Here is a 17,530-nt window from a genome sequence, read left to right on the forward strand (position 1 = left end):
GGGAGTTCTACAAATTTTCACGACATTTTTAATAGAGAAATGCATATGTACCGGAATCAAACCTAGCACATCCCCTTACTCATATTTCAACAATATCACGTCGGAAGGGGCCATGGTTTTGTCAAATTATCATAGAAAGTTAGATTTAAAGCAAAACCAATTACATCCTGAGAGTTTTTCATCCAAAAATTGGCCCACTGGATTGGCTGAGGCAGGTGAGCTTTCTAAACAAATAAGAGTTTTGGTCACTGAGTGGCGCAGAAGGACATCATTTCTCAACATAAGAATGGGAGCTCGAGGTGCTTGTAAAGATGGACTCGGGAAAGCTCCCAATATTATAGATTGGATGATGATGATAATGTATGTGCATGGTATGGACTACTTTTGTCACATTGATATTGTCCTAAAATAGCTAGAAGAGACTAGGATCCAACTTGACAAGGTTTAGGATGGATGCGATCAAACAGTCTCTATAGAGTTCACATTTCAAATAGATCTCTTGTTAGTGGAAGTCATATCTAATGTTAGTTGGTATAGCAAAGTAAGGTTATCCAAGCAACTACTTTGTTCCTTTGATTAACTTTTAAGGAACAAAAATTTCTCATCTTGAGCATCTTAATAGAGGAATTTCTATCATTGCACAAGGAAACATTATATCATCCTACTCTTCCCGGAGTTATTAGTAAATGCAGTACAAGCGTCTTTCTGTTGTTGCAGATGCATTGCATAGGGTAACAAATGGCTTTCATTAGAGTGGCGTAGCTCCGTGGTGTATTTCCAGATTTACTTATCTACAGTTTCTTGAAGCAATTCAAAAGATTCGAGCAATGTGATGGTTTACAATGTGATAGCTTGATTATGAAAATTCGCAGGGACATGGAAAAAAGTACTCGAAACCAATCCTTTATAAACCGCTTCTCACATTATATCTTGTTTAACGTGTAGCAATAGTTAATTTTTGACATGTATAAATTGGATTCAAGTGTTTGTTTAAATGACTAAAAAATAGTTCTAGCATAGGTCTGTGAGTCATTCATCTTCATCATCCCACATCTTTTTATGACAATATCCTTTGGTAGATTAGTAGACTAAAGACACCAGAGCTGATCTGACAATTAGATAATCAGTGCAAAAGAGAATAATGAAATCATCTACAAGCATCCTAACATACCAACAAAGCCACCATAATTGTTGCAGTTTGCACATACTTCAAATGAAGAATAGACAACCTTTTCTAGTATGGATACTTGAACGAAACCCTCAACAGTTTATTTGAGGAACAGTTCAAACAATTCCTTGAAAACCCAAAATCAGAATTAGAGAGAGCATCAAGAATACGAACAAATTCCAGAGGACCATTATCATTTCTATTGACCAACAAAAAGTGGGTAAGTTCCCATATATTGAGAATCAGAAGCTAAATCATATGTATATGTAAACGCAGTTGATGAAATACGATCAATCGCAAAATTTCATGATAACTCAAAAACAATGCTGCAAATAAATGGTAACATGGTGTACATATAATTTAATAAATCACTAGCCAGAGATTTAAAGTCACAATAACCCCAATTGCTACACTCCCATGAACCATTCTTCCATCCCAATCCAACAATAGCAAAAAGAAACCACCATAAGGAATTGAGAAGATAAAAATAAAAAATAAAAAAAGGAAAACTAAAACATATCCAATAGCTACAATTGCATTACCACTTTATCGGTACGTAAAAATCACACCATCCAAAATGAGTAATAAGAAACTTGAAGTTGCATTACCACTTTATCAGTACATAAAAACTAAACCATCCAAAATGAGTAATAAGAAAATTGGTGTTGCTCAATCTAAAACCAGGAACCAAAAACACTATAAAAGATCCAGTCTTTTCTAAGGCACCTGCCTATCAGCTGCTTCTGCAACCAATGGCAACCTTGGCAATTGACCCAACAAGCAAGAACCAGAACCATATACCAAACAAACCAGCAGAAAGAGAAAAACAGTGCTATCCAAGCTCATCACCACATCTAGCCCCAACCCATCTTTTGGGGAAAAACTTCTCTCTAGAAGGTCGGGGAAAATGAGGAGCACATCAAGAACAATGGCTTGCATGGTGTTATACCTCACATACCTGCTAAAACTTGGGTTTCTCACCACTGCAAAGTAAAGGGCCAAGAAAACCAAGAACCCATTTAAGGGAAAGGCCTTAAAGATCCTAATTGCTGGTACAAGAGGCTGTAATAGTATTTCAATAGCTGAGAACTGGGTTATAACATATTTTCCATATTGAATTCCATCAAAGAATGGGTAAAAGTAACAGACAGCTGAGATTACTCGGTCTGGGGTGTCAATGGAGTTGTTGCCTTTGGCTTGAGCTACCACCATTAGAGAGGCTCTCTCGTGGCCATGATTCTTGCGTCTTCTGATTCGGTGTTTTAATGGAGCTTTTCGAGAGAGAATGTGGGTTTGGGATTGGAGGAGAGAGATTGGTTTTGGAGAGAGAGTGGAAGATAAGAAGGGAAGAGAGCAAGGGCGAAGTGCCGCCATGTGTCTTTGGTGAGTTCGAGAGTTATTTAGTGAAAGTTGTCAAAACATATAGCCAAGAAATGTGTTATTTAATATTTTTTATTTTTTTATTTAGTTTAAAAAAAAGTAGGAAAAGTTTTTATACAATGGGATCACAATTGTTTATAACCATCTAATGTGAAATTTGAACAATTCAATGTGAAATTTGATCGGTTGGGTGTGTTACAAAGTTTAAAAAAATAAAAATTTTAAAGTTTGAGTTTAGTCAATGGAGTAAATGCAACTAACTAATTTCACACCTAATTGTTAAGATTAGTTGCAACCATGTTGTATGAAATGTAAATGGTTTCATTCTATACTTTTCCATGTTAATATCTACATTTAAAAGCATGTCCTCAGTATCATGTTAATATATGACTTTAAAGCATGTCCACAATATTTCACATTCTTAGCATATGTCCTTTTTTGTGTCATATGTATAACTCCGCTTTGGCTGGCCAAGCCGTCATGCCCGTTTTAAGCCTAAGTAAAAGATGAGGGTTGTGTTAAGTAGGTAAGCCAGTATAAAGTTTTTTCAAATCTTGTCATGAATTTGGATCCTATGAGCAGAATGACAGAACATGATTTATGTAGTCGACCCCAAATAATTAAAACAAGGTGATAATGGTGATGACGACGACAATATCTATTTTTTAATTACATATGATATTTTAGTTTTTATTTTTTTTATACATTAGATTAAGCTCATTTTTTAGGTGTTCATACTTTTTGACATCATGCGCATGTAAAAAAGTGTTAAATGTAAAAATTTGAAATAATAAGATAACTAGAATGCCCCTATATTTTCAATGATTATTTTGGTCATGTTATTTTTATTTAATTATTTTTTTATTTTGACAAATGTGTGGTCGTGAGAAATGTGGGAACACAAATTTTGAACTCGACCTAATTAGAGAAAAAATAAATTCAAAGTGCTAGATGCGCTCTAAAAAAGTGAGACATAAATGTAAAACATAAATTATTAGAGATTTTTAGATTTCAAAAAATATAGGTGATAGTTATGTAAATTTCCCAAAATTTTAATCTAATCAAAGGGAAATTTACATAAGGGTGCAGTTTGCATACGGACGCCTCAATAGGTGTAGAGGTAAAGGGCCTTTCAAATTTTATCATGGTATATAATTTTGATGTAAAATGTTATTAGGATTATGTCGAAATCTATTTTTATAGCTAATTATAAAATTTTAAATTTCTAAAATGGTTAAAATTAAGTAGATTTATAAACATATGAAAATCTTGAAAATGGACGGTGTAGATTATATGTTGTAAAATGCACTATTTTTAAGACTTAAAATCTTTTTATTTTTCATAGTCATCTCGATGTCGAGATGATCAATCAAAGGGATTTTCAACGTTAAAACTACCTTTTTCGATGGATTTTTGAGGGGCATCCGTAGTTCTACATTATAAGGTAGCATCCTTATATAAACTTTTTCCTTTACATAAACTTCATATGCTATATTGCTTTCTTCTGGAGTAAGCAGAATTGCACAAGGGTTGGTATTGCGTTCACATATATTTTGGTTGCTTGAAAGGTGCTTGTTTTAATGGTTTAGATTGAATCAACCTCATCCATTATCATCATTATCCGAGTCTTACTCGAACTATTTTACGTTGGCTACACAAATCTTATTTTGTCATTTTACTCTATCAAGAGTCATACCTTGGTAAGACCATTGTAAAACTATACGTCGCCATATCTTTTCTTATTACTTTCATTCATGTCTTTTTGGTCATTCCCTTTGCTTTTTTATAACCTTACACTTGAACTAAATCTCGCCTCTTAACTAGTGTTGTACACACTATATAGTCAGCCTACTTAAATCTAGCTCTCTCATCTTATCGCCCATTGAAGCTTCAGTTAAGTTCTTTTAAATATATTCATTCTAAATTCTATCATTTCTTATTTTGCCTCATCCAAGGGCCACCTAGCCTGATCCATGGTCCAAAAAATATGATCCACATGGTCATAGTGAAAATGATCATCTCAAGAACTGATAAAATTCAGAATGAAAAACCTTCTAATTGATCATCTCAATATTGAGATGTATAAATATGGAAAAAGAAAAAACAAATTGAGTCTTAGAAATAGTACATCTTGCAACATATTATCTAAACCGTCCATTTTTCAAGATTTCCATATGTTTATAGATTTACTTGATTTCAACCATTTTTCGATTTTAAAATTTTATAATAAGAAATGAAAATAGATTGTCAAATAATCCTAAGAATTTTTTACACCAATACTCCATGTTATGATAAAATTTGCCGGTGCGCTTAATTGGATTGTTTAAGGTTGCAACCTTACAGAAACTGCACCCTTTATCTTTTGTATATAGATGTCATCATCATTCTTGTCCTTTATATTTCAAAGTGGATGGTTGTAAGGATGTCATGGACAGGATACAAAGTTCTAAAAAAAAAATCTTAGACTTCGTGACTCATCCCAAGTCATCCATTTTGACATCTAATGATTTAAAATGAATGTGATTCCATGTATAAAAGATAAGTGGTCTCTTTGTAAACAATCCCTATTTTATTTTTACTTGACACTTTAACATGCTAGACATATTTCTTTCCTTTTCACGTGCGTGGGAATATTTATTCATCGAGAAAACTTGCTCATCAGCCTGGTAATGCGCTTAGACACCTAAATGCATATGAAGCTGCTCTCACAGGAATACATAAAATGCAAGAAAAAGCCAGGAAAGCATTTTTCGTGTAAAACAGTTTTTTCCAAAAAGCAAATACATGAAAGCAGTAATCAAGCAGGAAAAAACTTTCTCAAAGAGTATTTTTCAGTTAACAACCGATTCGTTATTCTATTTTTTGGACTCTCAATCTATAGTTTGAATCATATAAGAACAATAATCAATTTTGGCTTATATTCTATTTTTTTGGACATTATCAGGCTTTCAATCTATAGTTTGAATCATATAAGAACAATAATCAATTTTGGCTTATATACTGCGAAGGGGAACCCTGTTTTCTCTGATCCATTCGACATGGACAATCTATGTTCCTTTCAGACGCCCCGCAATGGAAACCAAGGTTTTTTTTAAAAATATAAAACTTGAATCCAAGTTTTTTGAGCTGCAAAACTGTAATTGATCTATCCAAATAATGGTGTATCTCATAACCTCCTTTGGGAGGCGATTTGCTATAGGACACCCTCTAATTCAAAAGAAATTATTCTTCTACCTCCGCGTATACAACTCGAAGCTCCTAGACATTGGCCAATACCTGTGGTGTCTTTTAATTATGAAAAAAGCTTAGATGAGGTCTCAATCTTATATCGAAGAAGTAAGACACCTTAAAAATTCATCAAAAAAGGTTATTATGATGTGGAAAAATCCCTCAATTGATTATCTTGACTTCAAAAACGGATGTGAAAATAAAAAGACGAATTTGAGTACTAAAGATGGTGGATCTTGTGATATATTATCTACAATGTTCATTTTCAAGATTTTTAAGTGTTTATAGATTTATTCGATCAACATCATTTTTTTGAGTTTTAAATTTTATAATTAGATATAACATATATTTTTAGGCCATTATTGAAATTCCCAACACCGAAATTAGATCTCTCAACAATATTCACTATCCTTAGTTTGTTTAAGGTGGACGCTTTGTGCAAACCTGAACCTTTAGGGTGTGTTTGACATATGGAGTTTTTGAGAATGGAAGGGACTCTCCTATAAATTATGGAAGACTGCCCTTCCATAATTTTTTATGGAAGAGAGGTCTTCCAAAAATGGACCTATTTTAACACCTAAAAAAAGCTGCATGGAAGGTCACCATTCCACGTTGCAGCTTCCACACAGTAATATCAAACATGGAAGTGAGATATTTAACTCCCACTTCCAGAAACTTCCACTTGTCAAATATGTCCTTAGTTATTTAGTTCATTGATTCTAAGTGGTCCTATGATGTTGCTTTATTAAGGTGGCTTTTGACATGGCAATAGGAGAATGGGAACATTCTCCTAGAGAGATGGGGCTTCCATCCACAATGTGGGAGAGAGAGATTGCTAGCTTTGTAACATGGAGAGAACTCAAGATGGGCACGTACAACTTTGGATTAAGGGTGGCAATGGGCTGGGCCAAAAATAAAAGAAAACACAAGAAAAAACAGAGGGCCGACTAGTTCGAACCAGATTGGCAATTGCCCTAGCTCTTCGGGCCACATTCTGTGGCCCAAGCCCTACTTTTTTAGGACTGAGCTGCCCAGCCCTTTGCCAAGTCTAGTTTGGGTTTTAAGCGAAGAGATGGGGATGGAAATGATGATAGTGGGCATGATATGAGGACTAGAGTATCTTTTACTAGGAAAAATATTTTGTCCACCACTATAGTGGTTCTTCCACTCTTTTTGGTGGCCTTATATGTATATTTTCTTGGACCATGCAAGAAGCCTAAAATTTTTTTCAAAAGAAATCAAAATTCAAAAGATTTTATACTCCAAAGAACATTGTCCATTTACTCCCTTAGTTAAAACCCCATCTAAGATCTATTTTAGGACCCTAAATTTTGGAGATGTAACCTCTTCAATCTATATAGTAACCTCAATAAAACAATTTCCTAATTGCACCCTCGATGCAATTGAAAAAAAATAGTTTCCCAAAATTTCAGATTAAAAAACAAACCTCCCAACTAGATCTTCTCGCCAAAGAAGTAGATTGACACTACATGCTCTCCCATTGGAGCTTAACATACGAGCTATTTCCAAAATCAAGAGTCCCACAGAGCGTCAATGGAATGCTACTTTTCTTTCCTAAAATTGTAACCAATATTTATTTCATTTATTTCTCCTCAAAACAAACATTATACATGGGTTCTCTTTCAATTTTTCAAGATCTTCTTCCTGAGGTATGGTAATGTCAATCTAGTGCGGTTTGGATGATTTTGACATATCGATCCACCCTATTCCCGTGGATGTAAGAAAATAGTTGGAAAATATCATGGACGTAGTTTATAAGGTAAGTTTGTTTCTTCTTTTTTTGTACTTATTATTTTAGGTTTTTGTTAATTTGATTTGCGCAAAAGGGAGGAGTATATCTTTTTTTTTGTTTTGATTTATTGTCCTTGTGATGTGGATTTTCTCTAGAGGCTACTCTTTTTCTCATTCATCGTATTTAGGAAAAGCATGATCTGGTCAGATGAGCCGTTGGATCAAGATTGAACCCTATAAATTGCTACTTAGAAATACCACTTATATTGCTTTACATCTAGGAACTTCAAGATCCAATGGCTAGCAAGATCATACCTATACCGTCAACATAGTTTTGATTTCCTTTTGCAAAATCTATCAAACTACACTTCAGATCGAAGTATTTAATATATATTTTCTGATCAAATTTCAAATAGCTCATTATTATTTGGATCAATTTTCAAGTGGCCTTGACATGGGCTTTTCAAATTTATCCAAAGTGCACCTATTGTAAAGTATCTAATATTTAATATTCTAAGTGTATTAAATTTCTCTTTCCTTTTTAAATGATATCCACGACGATATCCAAGGAAACATTGTATGGTCTATTCAGGAAAGGTAGTCTGATCCATTTTGATGCCTCAAATTGACCAGTCCATTTCAAGATGAGATATTGCATTGTTGGCAGCCAATATCAATTGAGTTACATTATTAAAATGGGAATTGTTGGTAATTCAGGTTGAGCAACTCTCAATTTGAAGTATTCAATCTTTCAAATTGACAACTTTCCATGAAGCTTACGGTGAGATATTGCATTTCCAGCAGCAAATTGTTAATGAATTGTTGGTACTTTTAGGCTTGGGAACTCTCGGTTAAAATGAGATTCTTCACTAATTTGCAATAACTGTCATATATTTATATCTTTACGTTTGGTGAGCTTTATTAAAACTATAAGAGAAGATACAAATGTTGAGAGTTGATTAGCCCACAAGGAATTTTTACGTACTCTCAATGACCCTACGTATTTTGTCATCTCAAGATTTATATTTTCTATTTCTAATCTTTACTCGATAATAAAATGTATAAACGTAACAAAGAAACAAAAGGCAAAGTCGAATACAAAAAATCAGATGATCTATGCATATTCCAATAACCAACCTTCAAATAGGAACATGATCATTTCTCTCTCGCTCTCTCTCTTCGGACTTAGCTGTTGTAATACAGGCAGCCGATCCTTTTTCCTGCAATGTGCAGAGTACTGTACAAAGAGAATTATTTGAACGTAAATAACACATATATAAGTAGGTATCAGCTGCGTACTGAAGAATCACCCAACCCACCTCTCTCTCTCTCTCTCCCCTTTCCTCAATTGCATCGTCAATCCAATCCCTTTGCCACCCCCATATGATGAGAGAGGATACTTGATCTGCATTTCATGCAAATAATTAGAGAGGAAAGGTGGAGCTATCTATATCTCTGAAATTTGAGGGCTATCGATCAAACACTCTTGTGGGTTGGAATAGAAATAATCTTCTTCCTTTGGTCTTTCTGGAATTACTACCCTTTTTGATGGCTTCCCCATGCGATTGGAGTGGGTTTCCTTGATGGCAGAGGAGAATTCATCCCAGCCCAAGGAGCCATTATTGTATTGGTCTACTAGCTCAACTATGAGCTTGCGATCCAACAATATCGTCTTCCTGAACCCTAAGAATCTGCAGTATCAAATTCACAAGTTCTTTAGAGTAAGGAATTCCAAATTCAATTCCTGGTTTATGTGAGAGAGAGAGAGTGAGTGAGAGAGAAACCTGTACAATTTATTCAAATGAGAAATTGGGTTACTGGCAAACAGAACCTCACAAATCGCAGCACCATGTATGTTCGTTAGAGAGAGAGAGAGCCGTACAATTTATTCGAATGAGAAAAATGGGTCACTGTCAAACAGAACCTCACTAAGCGCAGCATTGTGTGTTCCTTGGAGAAAAGGAGAAGGGGGGGAGCAGGGGAAGAGAGATTTTCCTAGAGAAATTCATATGAGAAATGAACGGTTCCTTTAAAACCAAGCCCCACCTTAGAGTGGCATCAAACGTTTGTGTTAGAGAGAGAGAGAGAGAGAGAGAGAGAGGGAGCTTCAAAATCATACAAGACAAAGGAAGACAAGTTAAGGGGATCAGAAACGCTTGTAGGAAAATGAACACATACTACCACACACGATAAAGGAAGACAAATTAAGGGGAACAGAAACGCTTGTAGGAAAATGAACACATACTACCACACACTGGCAAAAGAAACAAGGGAGTGCAAGAAATGTACCTGCGGTGGCCCTCTACAACTTTGGCCATATTTCCATCATATGTAGGTATAAAGACATCGCTCTCTAATGAGACCATGTAATCCAGAGCCGCCATCTGAGACGAATGATTCTGAAACAACTGCAAGTCTGATGGTTCCAACAACATCTCCTTCCTCACCTGTTATGCACAAAACATCAACTTAGCAAAAGTATAATTCTCTTCTCCACACACATGCACACATTGACAGACAGAGAGAGATTGGAACTAAGTCACTAACAATATTGGGATATGCTGTAGAAAGGCTAGACATTCTCTTTTGCCCGCCATATATTTCCCCTGCAGCAATATAGATCCGCACATTTCTGTCAAAGTCGAGGGCCCTGAGAACAAGGGCTATCTCTTCTGGTGTTAAAGGGCACAACCCGTCTTTTCTTTTCATGTCGGAGTTTATGACTTTCTCTTTCCACCATGGGTAGGCATACCTATTTAAGAAGTCACTAATTTATCAAGTTTACCATTGCATTATGCTTTCGAAAATTCATGAAACAGGTAATAGCTTAAACTATATATATATACAGAGAGAGAGAGAGGTCCAATATCCCCAAATCTCTCTATTTGTATTTTTATATTTAAACCTATGAAGAGAAACAAGGCTCGAGTAGTAGAAAATAAAAAACAATTTAGGAAATATGGAAAAGAGGATCACCTCATTCGTGTTAACTCCTCCACTTCTACATTGATGCATCCATGTGTACACCCAGAGAATGCTAACATATCCATTTCATAACGAAGATGGAGAACCACGAAAGGGCCACTTTGCCTCAATAGTCTGATAACCTTTCGACCCAACTCCTCAATCTGTGATGTGAACCTTAAAGCACTGTAGTTGACACGGCACCTAAGGCGTTGGATCTTCAATGGCAAGCCATTATTTGCTAACCTCGAGTCAGTCTTGTTCAAATGCACAATCTTGTACTTTTGAATCAAGGGGAGAATCTGTTTACCAAAAAGATTATTTGCTCACCTCATTATTTTCATAAAGAGAAAAGTTTTTAACATTAACATAAGCTAGTCATTCTTTATTTTTCTGGAAGTTAAGTTATGTTGCGGCTAGAAGATGAGATGACGGTAATGTAGGGCAGTAAAAGTGACTCCAATGAGTCACGAACTCGGCAATAACCTTTCAAATTCTGAGAGACCAGGCATCCTAAAAGAAATTCTAAGAATTCAACCACAAGGTTACCACACCAAACACTACAATTTGATCATTAGGTAATGAGTGTATTTGATTTTATGTCAACGAAGTAGAGACTAACCTGATGAAGATAGTAGGATATGTTTGACCAACTAATGGGTGGCATAGAATAGACCATTCCTAGTTCTGCCCTTCTCTTTAGCCTGGGGGGTAGTTCCTTCAATATCCTAACCTCATCCCTCAATGAGGTAATAAAATGATCCACATCAAATATATCCTCAAATTCGCTGCAAAAAAGTTCAATATCAGAGAACACCATAGATTTAATGCAAGAGTTGTAAATTTCATTCTTAACAATGTACATCGAGTAAATACTCTACCTTGGATCTGCCCAGAAAGAGCTTTTGTCTAGCTCTGGCACTATTAATGTCACATTCAAATATCTTGCTATTGCCACCATGTCACAAATCTGTTAAATGTGGTTCAAAATCAGATTTGCTAGTTCACAAAATACCTAGTGCAGAACGTAAGTTTGCTTTCCCATGAACATCGAGTCTTGCAAATAATGAACAAAAGCAACACCTTAAAGGACAGCAAATAGTTGAACACTTACCGCTGCTCGCATTTGATTAAGACCTCCATTACATGAAACCATAAGGTAACCGTTGTTCTTGTAAATCCCTATAAAATTGTATCATGAAAATCAGATGTCATCAAGGTCAACAACCAAATTCAACATGCAAAAGAATAACGAAACTATAAGCATATTTATATTGAATAAGTTCACGTACTATGGTTCATAATGCAAACATGAAATAATAGCTAGATTATAGATCCACTGGCCCTCTACACTGGTCGAACAGTTTGTGCCACAATACTGCAATTGGGTTTGTTTAACTCCAGTGCTACACAATTAATACAAAACACAGTGGTAACACCAACAACATTGCTAGATAGAAGATTCAATGGCCTGTTTGAGAGATTAACCAGGAAACTCACTCAGAACAGCTTTACCATTTTATGAAATATAATCACTCCCTTTTTATCTTTTGTAAAGCACATCACATATGGAAAAATACATGTTATCACATACAATCATTAATAATTCCATCAGATAACAGCAAATTTTCAGCTTGTACACCTATGCCAATTGGAATTCACAAAAAAAAAGAATCGAGAAAAGGTGTTCAGAGGTTAGAACATATGATGAGACTTCCCTAATCAATAATGACTAGTTTTGAAAAGAACTTGTGGAGCATGAATTCAACGAGCTAAGATAATCCAAGGAAACCCTTGTTAAGAAGAGCTCATAGGCAACAAAGCTAAGTATCATGGATGATGGAACATTACCATCAAATACCACGAACCTTTACATAAACCTGAGTCAAAATTCAAAGAATTCACTTGGATCATGCGTAGTTTACTCAAATTAATAAGTTGCCAGGTAGGTCTCCTAAGACATAGAATTGAGCATAAGAACACCTAAGACTCGGGATGGCTGATCAAGTTAGCTGGGGACATGGGTGAATTTCAAGAAACATCGTGCCAGTTCGCTAGAGACTAAGAACAGCTGTTAAAAATCGCCCAGCTTCAAGTCTCATGTCACATCAGTAGGCAAGTTCACTCAAAGGATCAGTAGACTAGGCTAAATGACTCAGGGCACAGACTAGAGCCTTATGCAACTCATCAAGTCAAGATGCACATCTCTAGCTGATGAACTATAATACAAAGTAGGAAACAGTTGACACAATGAATCAAGGCCTCAATTGCCTAAATACCAGAGAGATGCCTTCAATCTAAACAGACAGTGTTTTTTACATTTAATTCGCAAAATAAATAATAAATAGAAAAAATAAGTCATTATACATGTAAAGCAGTGTAAGGCTTTCACAGAGGACTTTTCATAACCATCCATTGTGTACTTCACAAATCTAAATTTGGACCATGTGTTCAGATGAATAAAACCAAACTGCTATTCAAATGAATTGCTACCATACAGGGGCAACCCAACACTCAAAAACATGTTCCAAAAGGCATTAATCATTCTGGCACTCAATCATTAAATGCATCAGGCACAGAAGTCGCCAATGATGTAAAACCATGACAAAGTGTAGTCTGCGCTCACTATGTGAATCCTAGGAACTACATTGTCTAAAGGCTTGTTAATAAGCAATGCATGGAAGTTCCAAATGAATATCCAATCACAGCTGGAATACAACACTAGAAATACTCATAACCTGAAACCATTTCTAGAAGAAAGTATATCATACACATTCTAAGTACAATATAGTAATACACAAAGGAAGATCATCAAGAGACCAATTCTTAAGCTGGACAGTGGAGATGACAGCAGTTTCAAGCTAATATATCCCTATGGTATTATGGTATATAACTATATATTCATCATCCATGGTGAGAACTGGCAATGGATCCCCTTATTGGGAATAATATACTGCACACAAAATGTTTGTGGTACACTTTCCCTTTTCATTTAGTCACAAAAGTGGAATGCACAAATTTCATAATCAAAAGAAAATCTTTACAAAAAGAAGTACCAAGCATGTCTTATGGAAAGTGCAGTAACAAATTGATTGGGCTTGCAGAAGAAAGAAACGCCAAACATAGCATCATTCAGAAAGTCCTTAAGAGGCCAATTCTGCAAATGGCTCATACAGGTTCATCAGCTCTCTAACATTCAAAAGGACATGAGTTTGAATTGTGGGTCTTGGACATCCTAATATTTAGGAATACTTTCCTCCCAATCAGTAAGGGTATGTTTGATTGGTTCCACAAATCATGGAAGCTGCGGCTTCCACCAATCATGGAAGCTGCGGCTTCCACCCTTTGGCATGGAAGGAACGGCATCCAAAAATTATGTCTTTTGACATTGTTATTGCACAATCATGGAAGCCACATCTTCCATCTTGTGGCTTCTAGGAGCCGACTACAAATGCAGGAGACATTTTCATGGAACTTAGGTCTTAGAAAAAAAATAAATCCTACAGATGTCCACAATGGGAAGAAATGTGGAAAAAACAAGGAGAAAGAGCACAAGGATTTTGTTTATTGGAGGAAGCAGAGTTTCTTTCTATATGATTATAAGAGATTTTGCATTAATTAGGCAAAGACAAAACAGGGAACAAAAGCTTCTAGCAACATGCTGTTCCTCAGTTTCTAAACACGTATGTATCATAGACATCAAAATGCCTTCAAAACCAACAAAACAAACCAAAAAATGGGAGAAATAAAATCACATATTATGCATAAAGCACAATCATCTCAGTACTCCTTCATCGCTAACTTCCAACAAATAACCATATTCCAAAGATAATCACAGCTAACGCAACCATCTGAATTCAACAAAAAATGGACATAAATACAAGAAGGCAAGAACCACAAAGAAATAAAGGGGGGGGGGGGGGTGGGGGAGGAATGAAAGAGCTTACTTTTGGGAGGAAGCACAATCTTCTTGGGGAGAACCACCTGATCCACTCTCGAAGGCTCTGTTTCAGAAGCCATAAAACAAGAAGGCCACCCTTTAAGAACACGAGGACCCCATATCTCCCCCAAAGCTGTCAACTGAACCATACAAGTCCACAGCAAAATCATGGTGGTAGCACGAATCATCCAAACCTGCATTCGTGACCTAGGGATAGTCGAATTCCTTTGCTTCTCTGATTTGATATCACCCAAAGTCTTCAAACCCATTGGCCTTTGTTTAGCCCTACCACTGCAGTTAACAACGTAGTCTACACCTTCACTTCTCTCTAATCTGCACATCTTTATACATGCATCTCCCCATAAATCTCATCAACCATCCCAATTCTTATTCTCTGATGATTGTGGCTCATAAAGCAATCCAGTTGTGTACGTAACTTATACAATTTCACGGGGTTAAGCCACTGTAACTGACGACATGCGAAAGCTATACCTGAAAAACTAAAAAACCACTACTTCAATGCCTGCCCTAAATGGGGGGGGGGGGGGGGGGGGTGGGTGTTAATTTTCTAGGGTTTGAACCATAAAATTGACTCATTAGTTCTTTGGGACAATAAAACGAAGGCCTGTGACATTGAATCAATGGTCGAGAAGAGCTGCAATGGCAAGAAAACCGAAATTGGAAGAGTAAAACAAGGCTTCATCAACTCTCTATTTTCAATAAACCAATAATAACCGATCATCTAATGCTAAAAAAGAATGTAAACCAAACGGTTAAGGAACCTGAATTACCCAATGTAACAGAGATCGTTTTCTCCAAACCTTTCTCTTTCTTTGATGCCCAAAGAGCAGCGAGAATACAGAAAATACGGAGGCCTCAAGATTGGTGTCTGCCTTAAACCTTCAAGGAATGATAAGAAGAAAAACTAGAAAGCTGACCAAATACTATTCTTCTAGGTTTTCAACCTAAATGCATTAACGCTTCATGAAACAAGACCACTAACCAGAAACCTAAAATCTCAAACTTATTGGAGGATTTTATCACCAAATTCTCGGTCTCGAAGAGAATGACACTTAGAAAAAACTAATTTTTCAATCCCCGAGCTTTCCACCAAAATTTATAAAGTTACAATATCGTCCCAAAATTAGCAGATTGAAGTGCTCAGATCCTCACTTAGAGAATGCATCGAACTTTCCACCATTCTGTATCCATCATTAAATAAAAGGATTACGAATCCCTCTAAAACCTCTCATTCACGACATTTTCAAGCCAATGCAGGTGAATGTCAGCTATGTTTCCGTCTTGATCCTTCGCTAAATAGTCTGAAAATTTTAATGCCCTATGACCTGGTATTCATCATTTTAAAAAACAATTAAGAGCCTCTTGAATCCTGTGTAATCTACAGAAAATAGTAACCAATCCTGATATCCCCTCAAAGTCTCTGAATAAGCAGCTGGAAAATATAAAAAATCATCAAACAAAACAAGCGTTTTCCGGCCACAGCAAAAATTCAACGAGATATCAGCAGTTTCCCTTTCTGGTACCACATTACCTCAAAATCCCCCGTTTTCTATTCTCCGGAGATCTGTAGGCCAGAAAATCAAAAATCCGGCGAAGATGACGAAAAGAACAAAGAACTCCAAAGTGCTTTCAAATCCAGCAAGATCTAGACGCCAGAAAACACAAATGCAGACCAATTACAGTCACAAAAGTAAAGTTTAAAGCTTCAAGCTTTTAACATTCCGGTGAGAATCCCGCCGAAAAATGCCGTACGAACAGAGTTTCAGGTGTACTCTACCGAGTCGTGATTCAAAGTACCGGAAAATACGAATTCCGGCAGAGTTCCGGTTGATTTCCGGCCAAAACAAGACGGGAAGTGGGATTTTAGTGGCGTCCTCAGCAGACTTCGGCCATTTCCGTGAAACGGTACCCACAAAGTTGCCAGAAAATCAAATTTCGGTGAGGTACCGGTGATGAAAAGCCAACTAAAATGTGATTATGAAAACAATCTCAGAATATTCCGGCTGTTTCCTCCTAGACTTCGCCGCAAATAAAATTTCCTCAATGATTGCCGGCGATTTATGCCGGGAAATGGAATTCCGACAACTCAGTAACCCGAGAATGGCGGTGAGACGACGTCAGTGAGTTTGTATACGTTCAGGAATGGACGGGAGACCAGCTGACCCAATGTCTAACTATAGTTAACATCAAACACGTAACTACGGTTACGATCTGTCCAATTAATTTCTGCCAGGCTGGCAGGGCCCACCGGCTAAAACTGTCACGTGGCCTTAATCTCACCGTCGAAACTTGACACGTCGTGAGCTAGGAAGCCCCTAGTCACCACATCAGCCGACAGACGCGTTTCCGTCCCCGTTGACACGTTACGGTCGGTTATACAATTGTCAGGATATCATTATTCGCACCTATATTTCTCGACGTTACCAGCGTTTAGTATAAAAAAAAATGGTGTTATTATAGCAATAGCATGGGTGTTAATAGTGTAGTGGGTTTCGCCGTTAAAGGACCGTTAGCTTGTCGGTAGCACCGTCAGAAAGGGCTCAGTTGTCAGGAGATTTATGTCAGGAAAATGCCCGTGACTTTGTGCTAAATGACAGGAACCTACAAAAGTGGAGAGCCCGTAGGAATTTTAGCAATCGAGTTTGAGAGAAATAGCAGGAATATCCTTTGCTTCACTGTGCGTAAATTGCTTGATGCCATGCCCACCGCTTGGTATGATGAGAGAGAGAATACGCTCTTACCAATTAAGCCCAAAAGGAGAGAAGAAACTTTCTCTTTCATTTCTTTCTCTCTCTTTCTTTGGTAATGGTGGTTTTAATGGGAGCTCAAAATAAAAGTTTGTTTTGCCCTTTTTTTGGTGAACGGTAGTTTTAAAAAGAGCTTAAGATAGAAGTTTGTTTCGCGCACTAGACGTCGTGCATTGAAGTAGGATGAATCTATATAGTTTATGTTAAAAAAAAAAAAAAATTATTGGGCTCCCTCACTCTATTTTGTCTGTTGCTTTCATAGAGGTTAGTTTTGAATGAACCTCAAAATAGAATTCTCTCTTTTGCTCCTTCTTTCTTTGCCTGCCCTTC

General features: G+C 36.6%; 2 protein-coding genes across 5 annotated transcripts; both read right to left on the reverse strand.

The window, feature by feature from the left end:
- Positions 1 to 1,746: 1,746 nt before the first annotated feature.
- Positions 1,747 to 2,577, reverse strand: TIC20-V (TIC 20-v-like protein). Its single transcript, XM_006844013.4, has one exon. It carries the CDS (start codon positions 2,540 to 2,542, stop codon positions 1,886 to 1,888), a length of 657 nt encoding a protein of 218 aa, XP_006844076.2. The 5' UTR covers positions 2,543 to 2,577; the 3' UTR covers positions 1,747 to 1,885.
- Positions 2,578 to 8,624: 6,047 nt separating this feature from the next.
- LOC18433935 (rhamnogalacturonan I rhamnosyltransferase 1) lies at positions 8,625 to 16,549 on the reverse strand. 4 transcript variants are annotated; one of them, XM_088848996.1, is made up of 9 exons: positions 15,985 to 16,549; positions 14,440 to 14,924; positions 11,607 to 11,674; positions 11,374 to 11,462; positions 11,115 to 11,280; positions 10,505 to 10,794; positions 10,076 to 10,280; positions 9,818 to 9,975; positions 8,625 to 9,219 (listed from the first exon to the last, which is right to left on the reverse strand). In XM_088848996.1, the coding sequence occupies exons 2-9, from the start codon at positions 14,771 to 14,773 to the stop codon at positions 8,976 to 8,978; spliced, it is 1,554 nt and encodes a 517-aa protein (XP_088705122.1). In that variant the 5' UTR covers positions 14,774 to 14,924; positions 15,985 to 16,549; the 3' UTR covers positions 8,625 to 8,975. The 4 variants fall into 4 exon arrangements, with proteins under 4 accessions (XP_088705122.1, XP_088705124.1, XP_088705123.1 ...); XM_088848998.1 differs by having other exon boundaries at positions 14,440 to 14,932; XM_088848997.1 differs by having other exon boundaries at positions 15,224 to 16,549.
- Between the last annotated feature and the right edge of the window lie 981 nt (positions 16,550 to 17,530).

The sequence above is a fragment of the Amborella trichopoda genome, chromosome 10 (assembly GCF_054954075.1).
Source record: "Amborella trichopoda isolate Santa Cruz 75 chromosome 10, AtrichopodaSantaCruz75HAP2 v2.0, whole genome shotgun sequence".
Lineage (NCBI taxonomy): Eukaryota > Viridiplantae > Streptophyta > Magnoliopsida > Amborellales > Amborellaceae > Amborella > Amborella trichopoda.

What these genes read in the sequence shown, in the direction of transcription:
- TIC20-V (XM_006844013.4), bottom strand. Translation starts at nt 2,542, where the DNA reads ATGGCGGCACTTCGCCCTTGCTCTCTTCCCTTCTTATCTTCCACTCTC.
- LOC18433935 (XM_088848996.1), bottom strand. Translation starts at nt 14,773, where the DNA reads ATGTGCAGATTAGAGAGAAGTGAAGGTGTAGACTACGTTGTTAACTGC. An exon ending in TATCCTACTATCTTCATCAG is followed by an intron (nt 10,795 to 11,114) that starts GTTAGTCTCTAC and finishes TTTGGTAAACAG; the next exon opens with ATTCTCCCCTTGATTCAAAA. An exon ending in GAGGAGTTAACACGAATGAG is followed by an intron (nt 10,281 to 10,504) that starts GTGATCCTCTTT and finishes CTTCTTAAATAG; the next exon opens with GTATGCCTACCCATGGTGGA.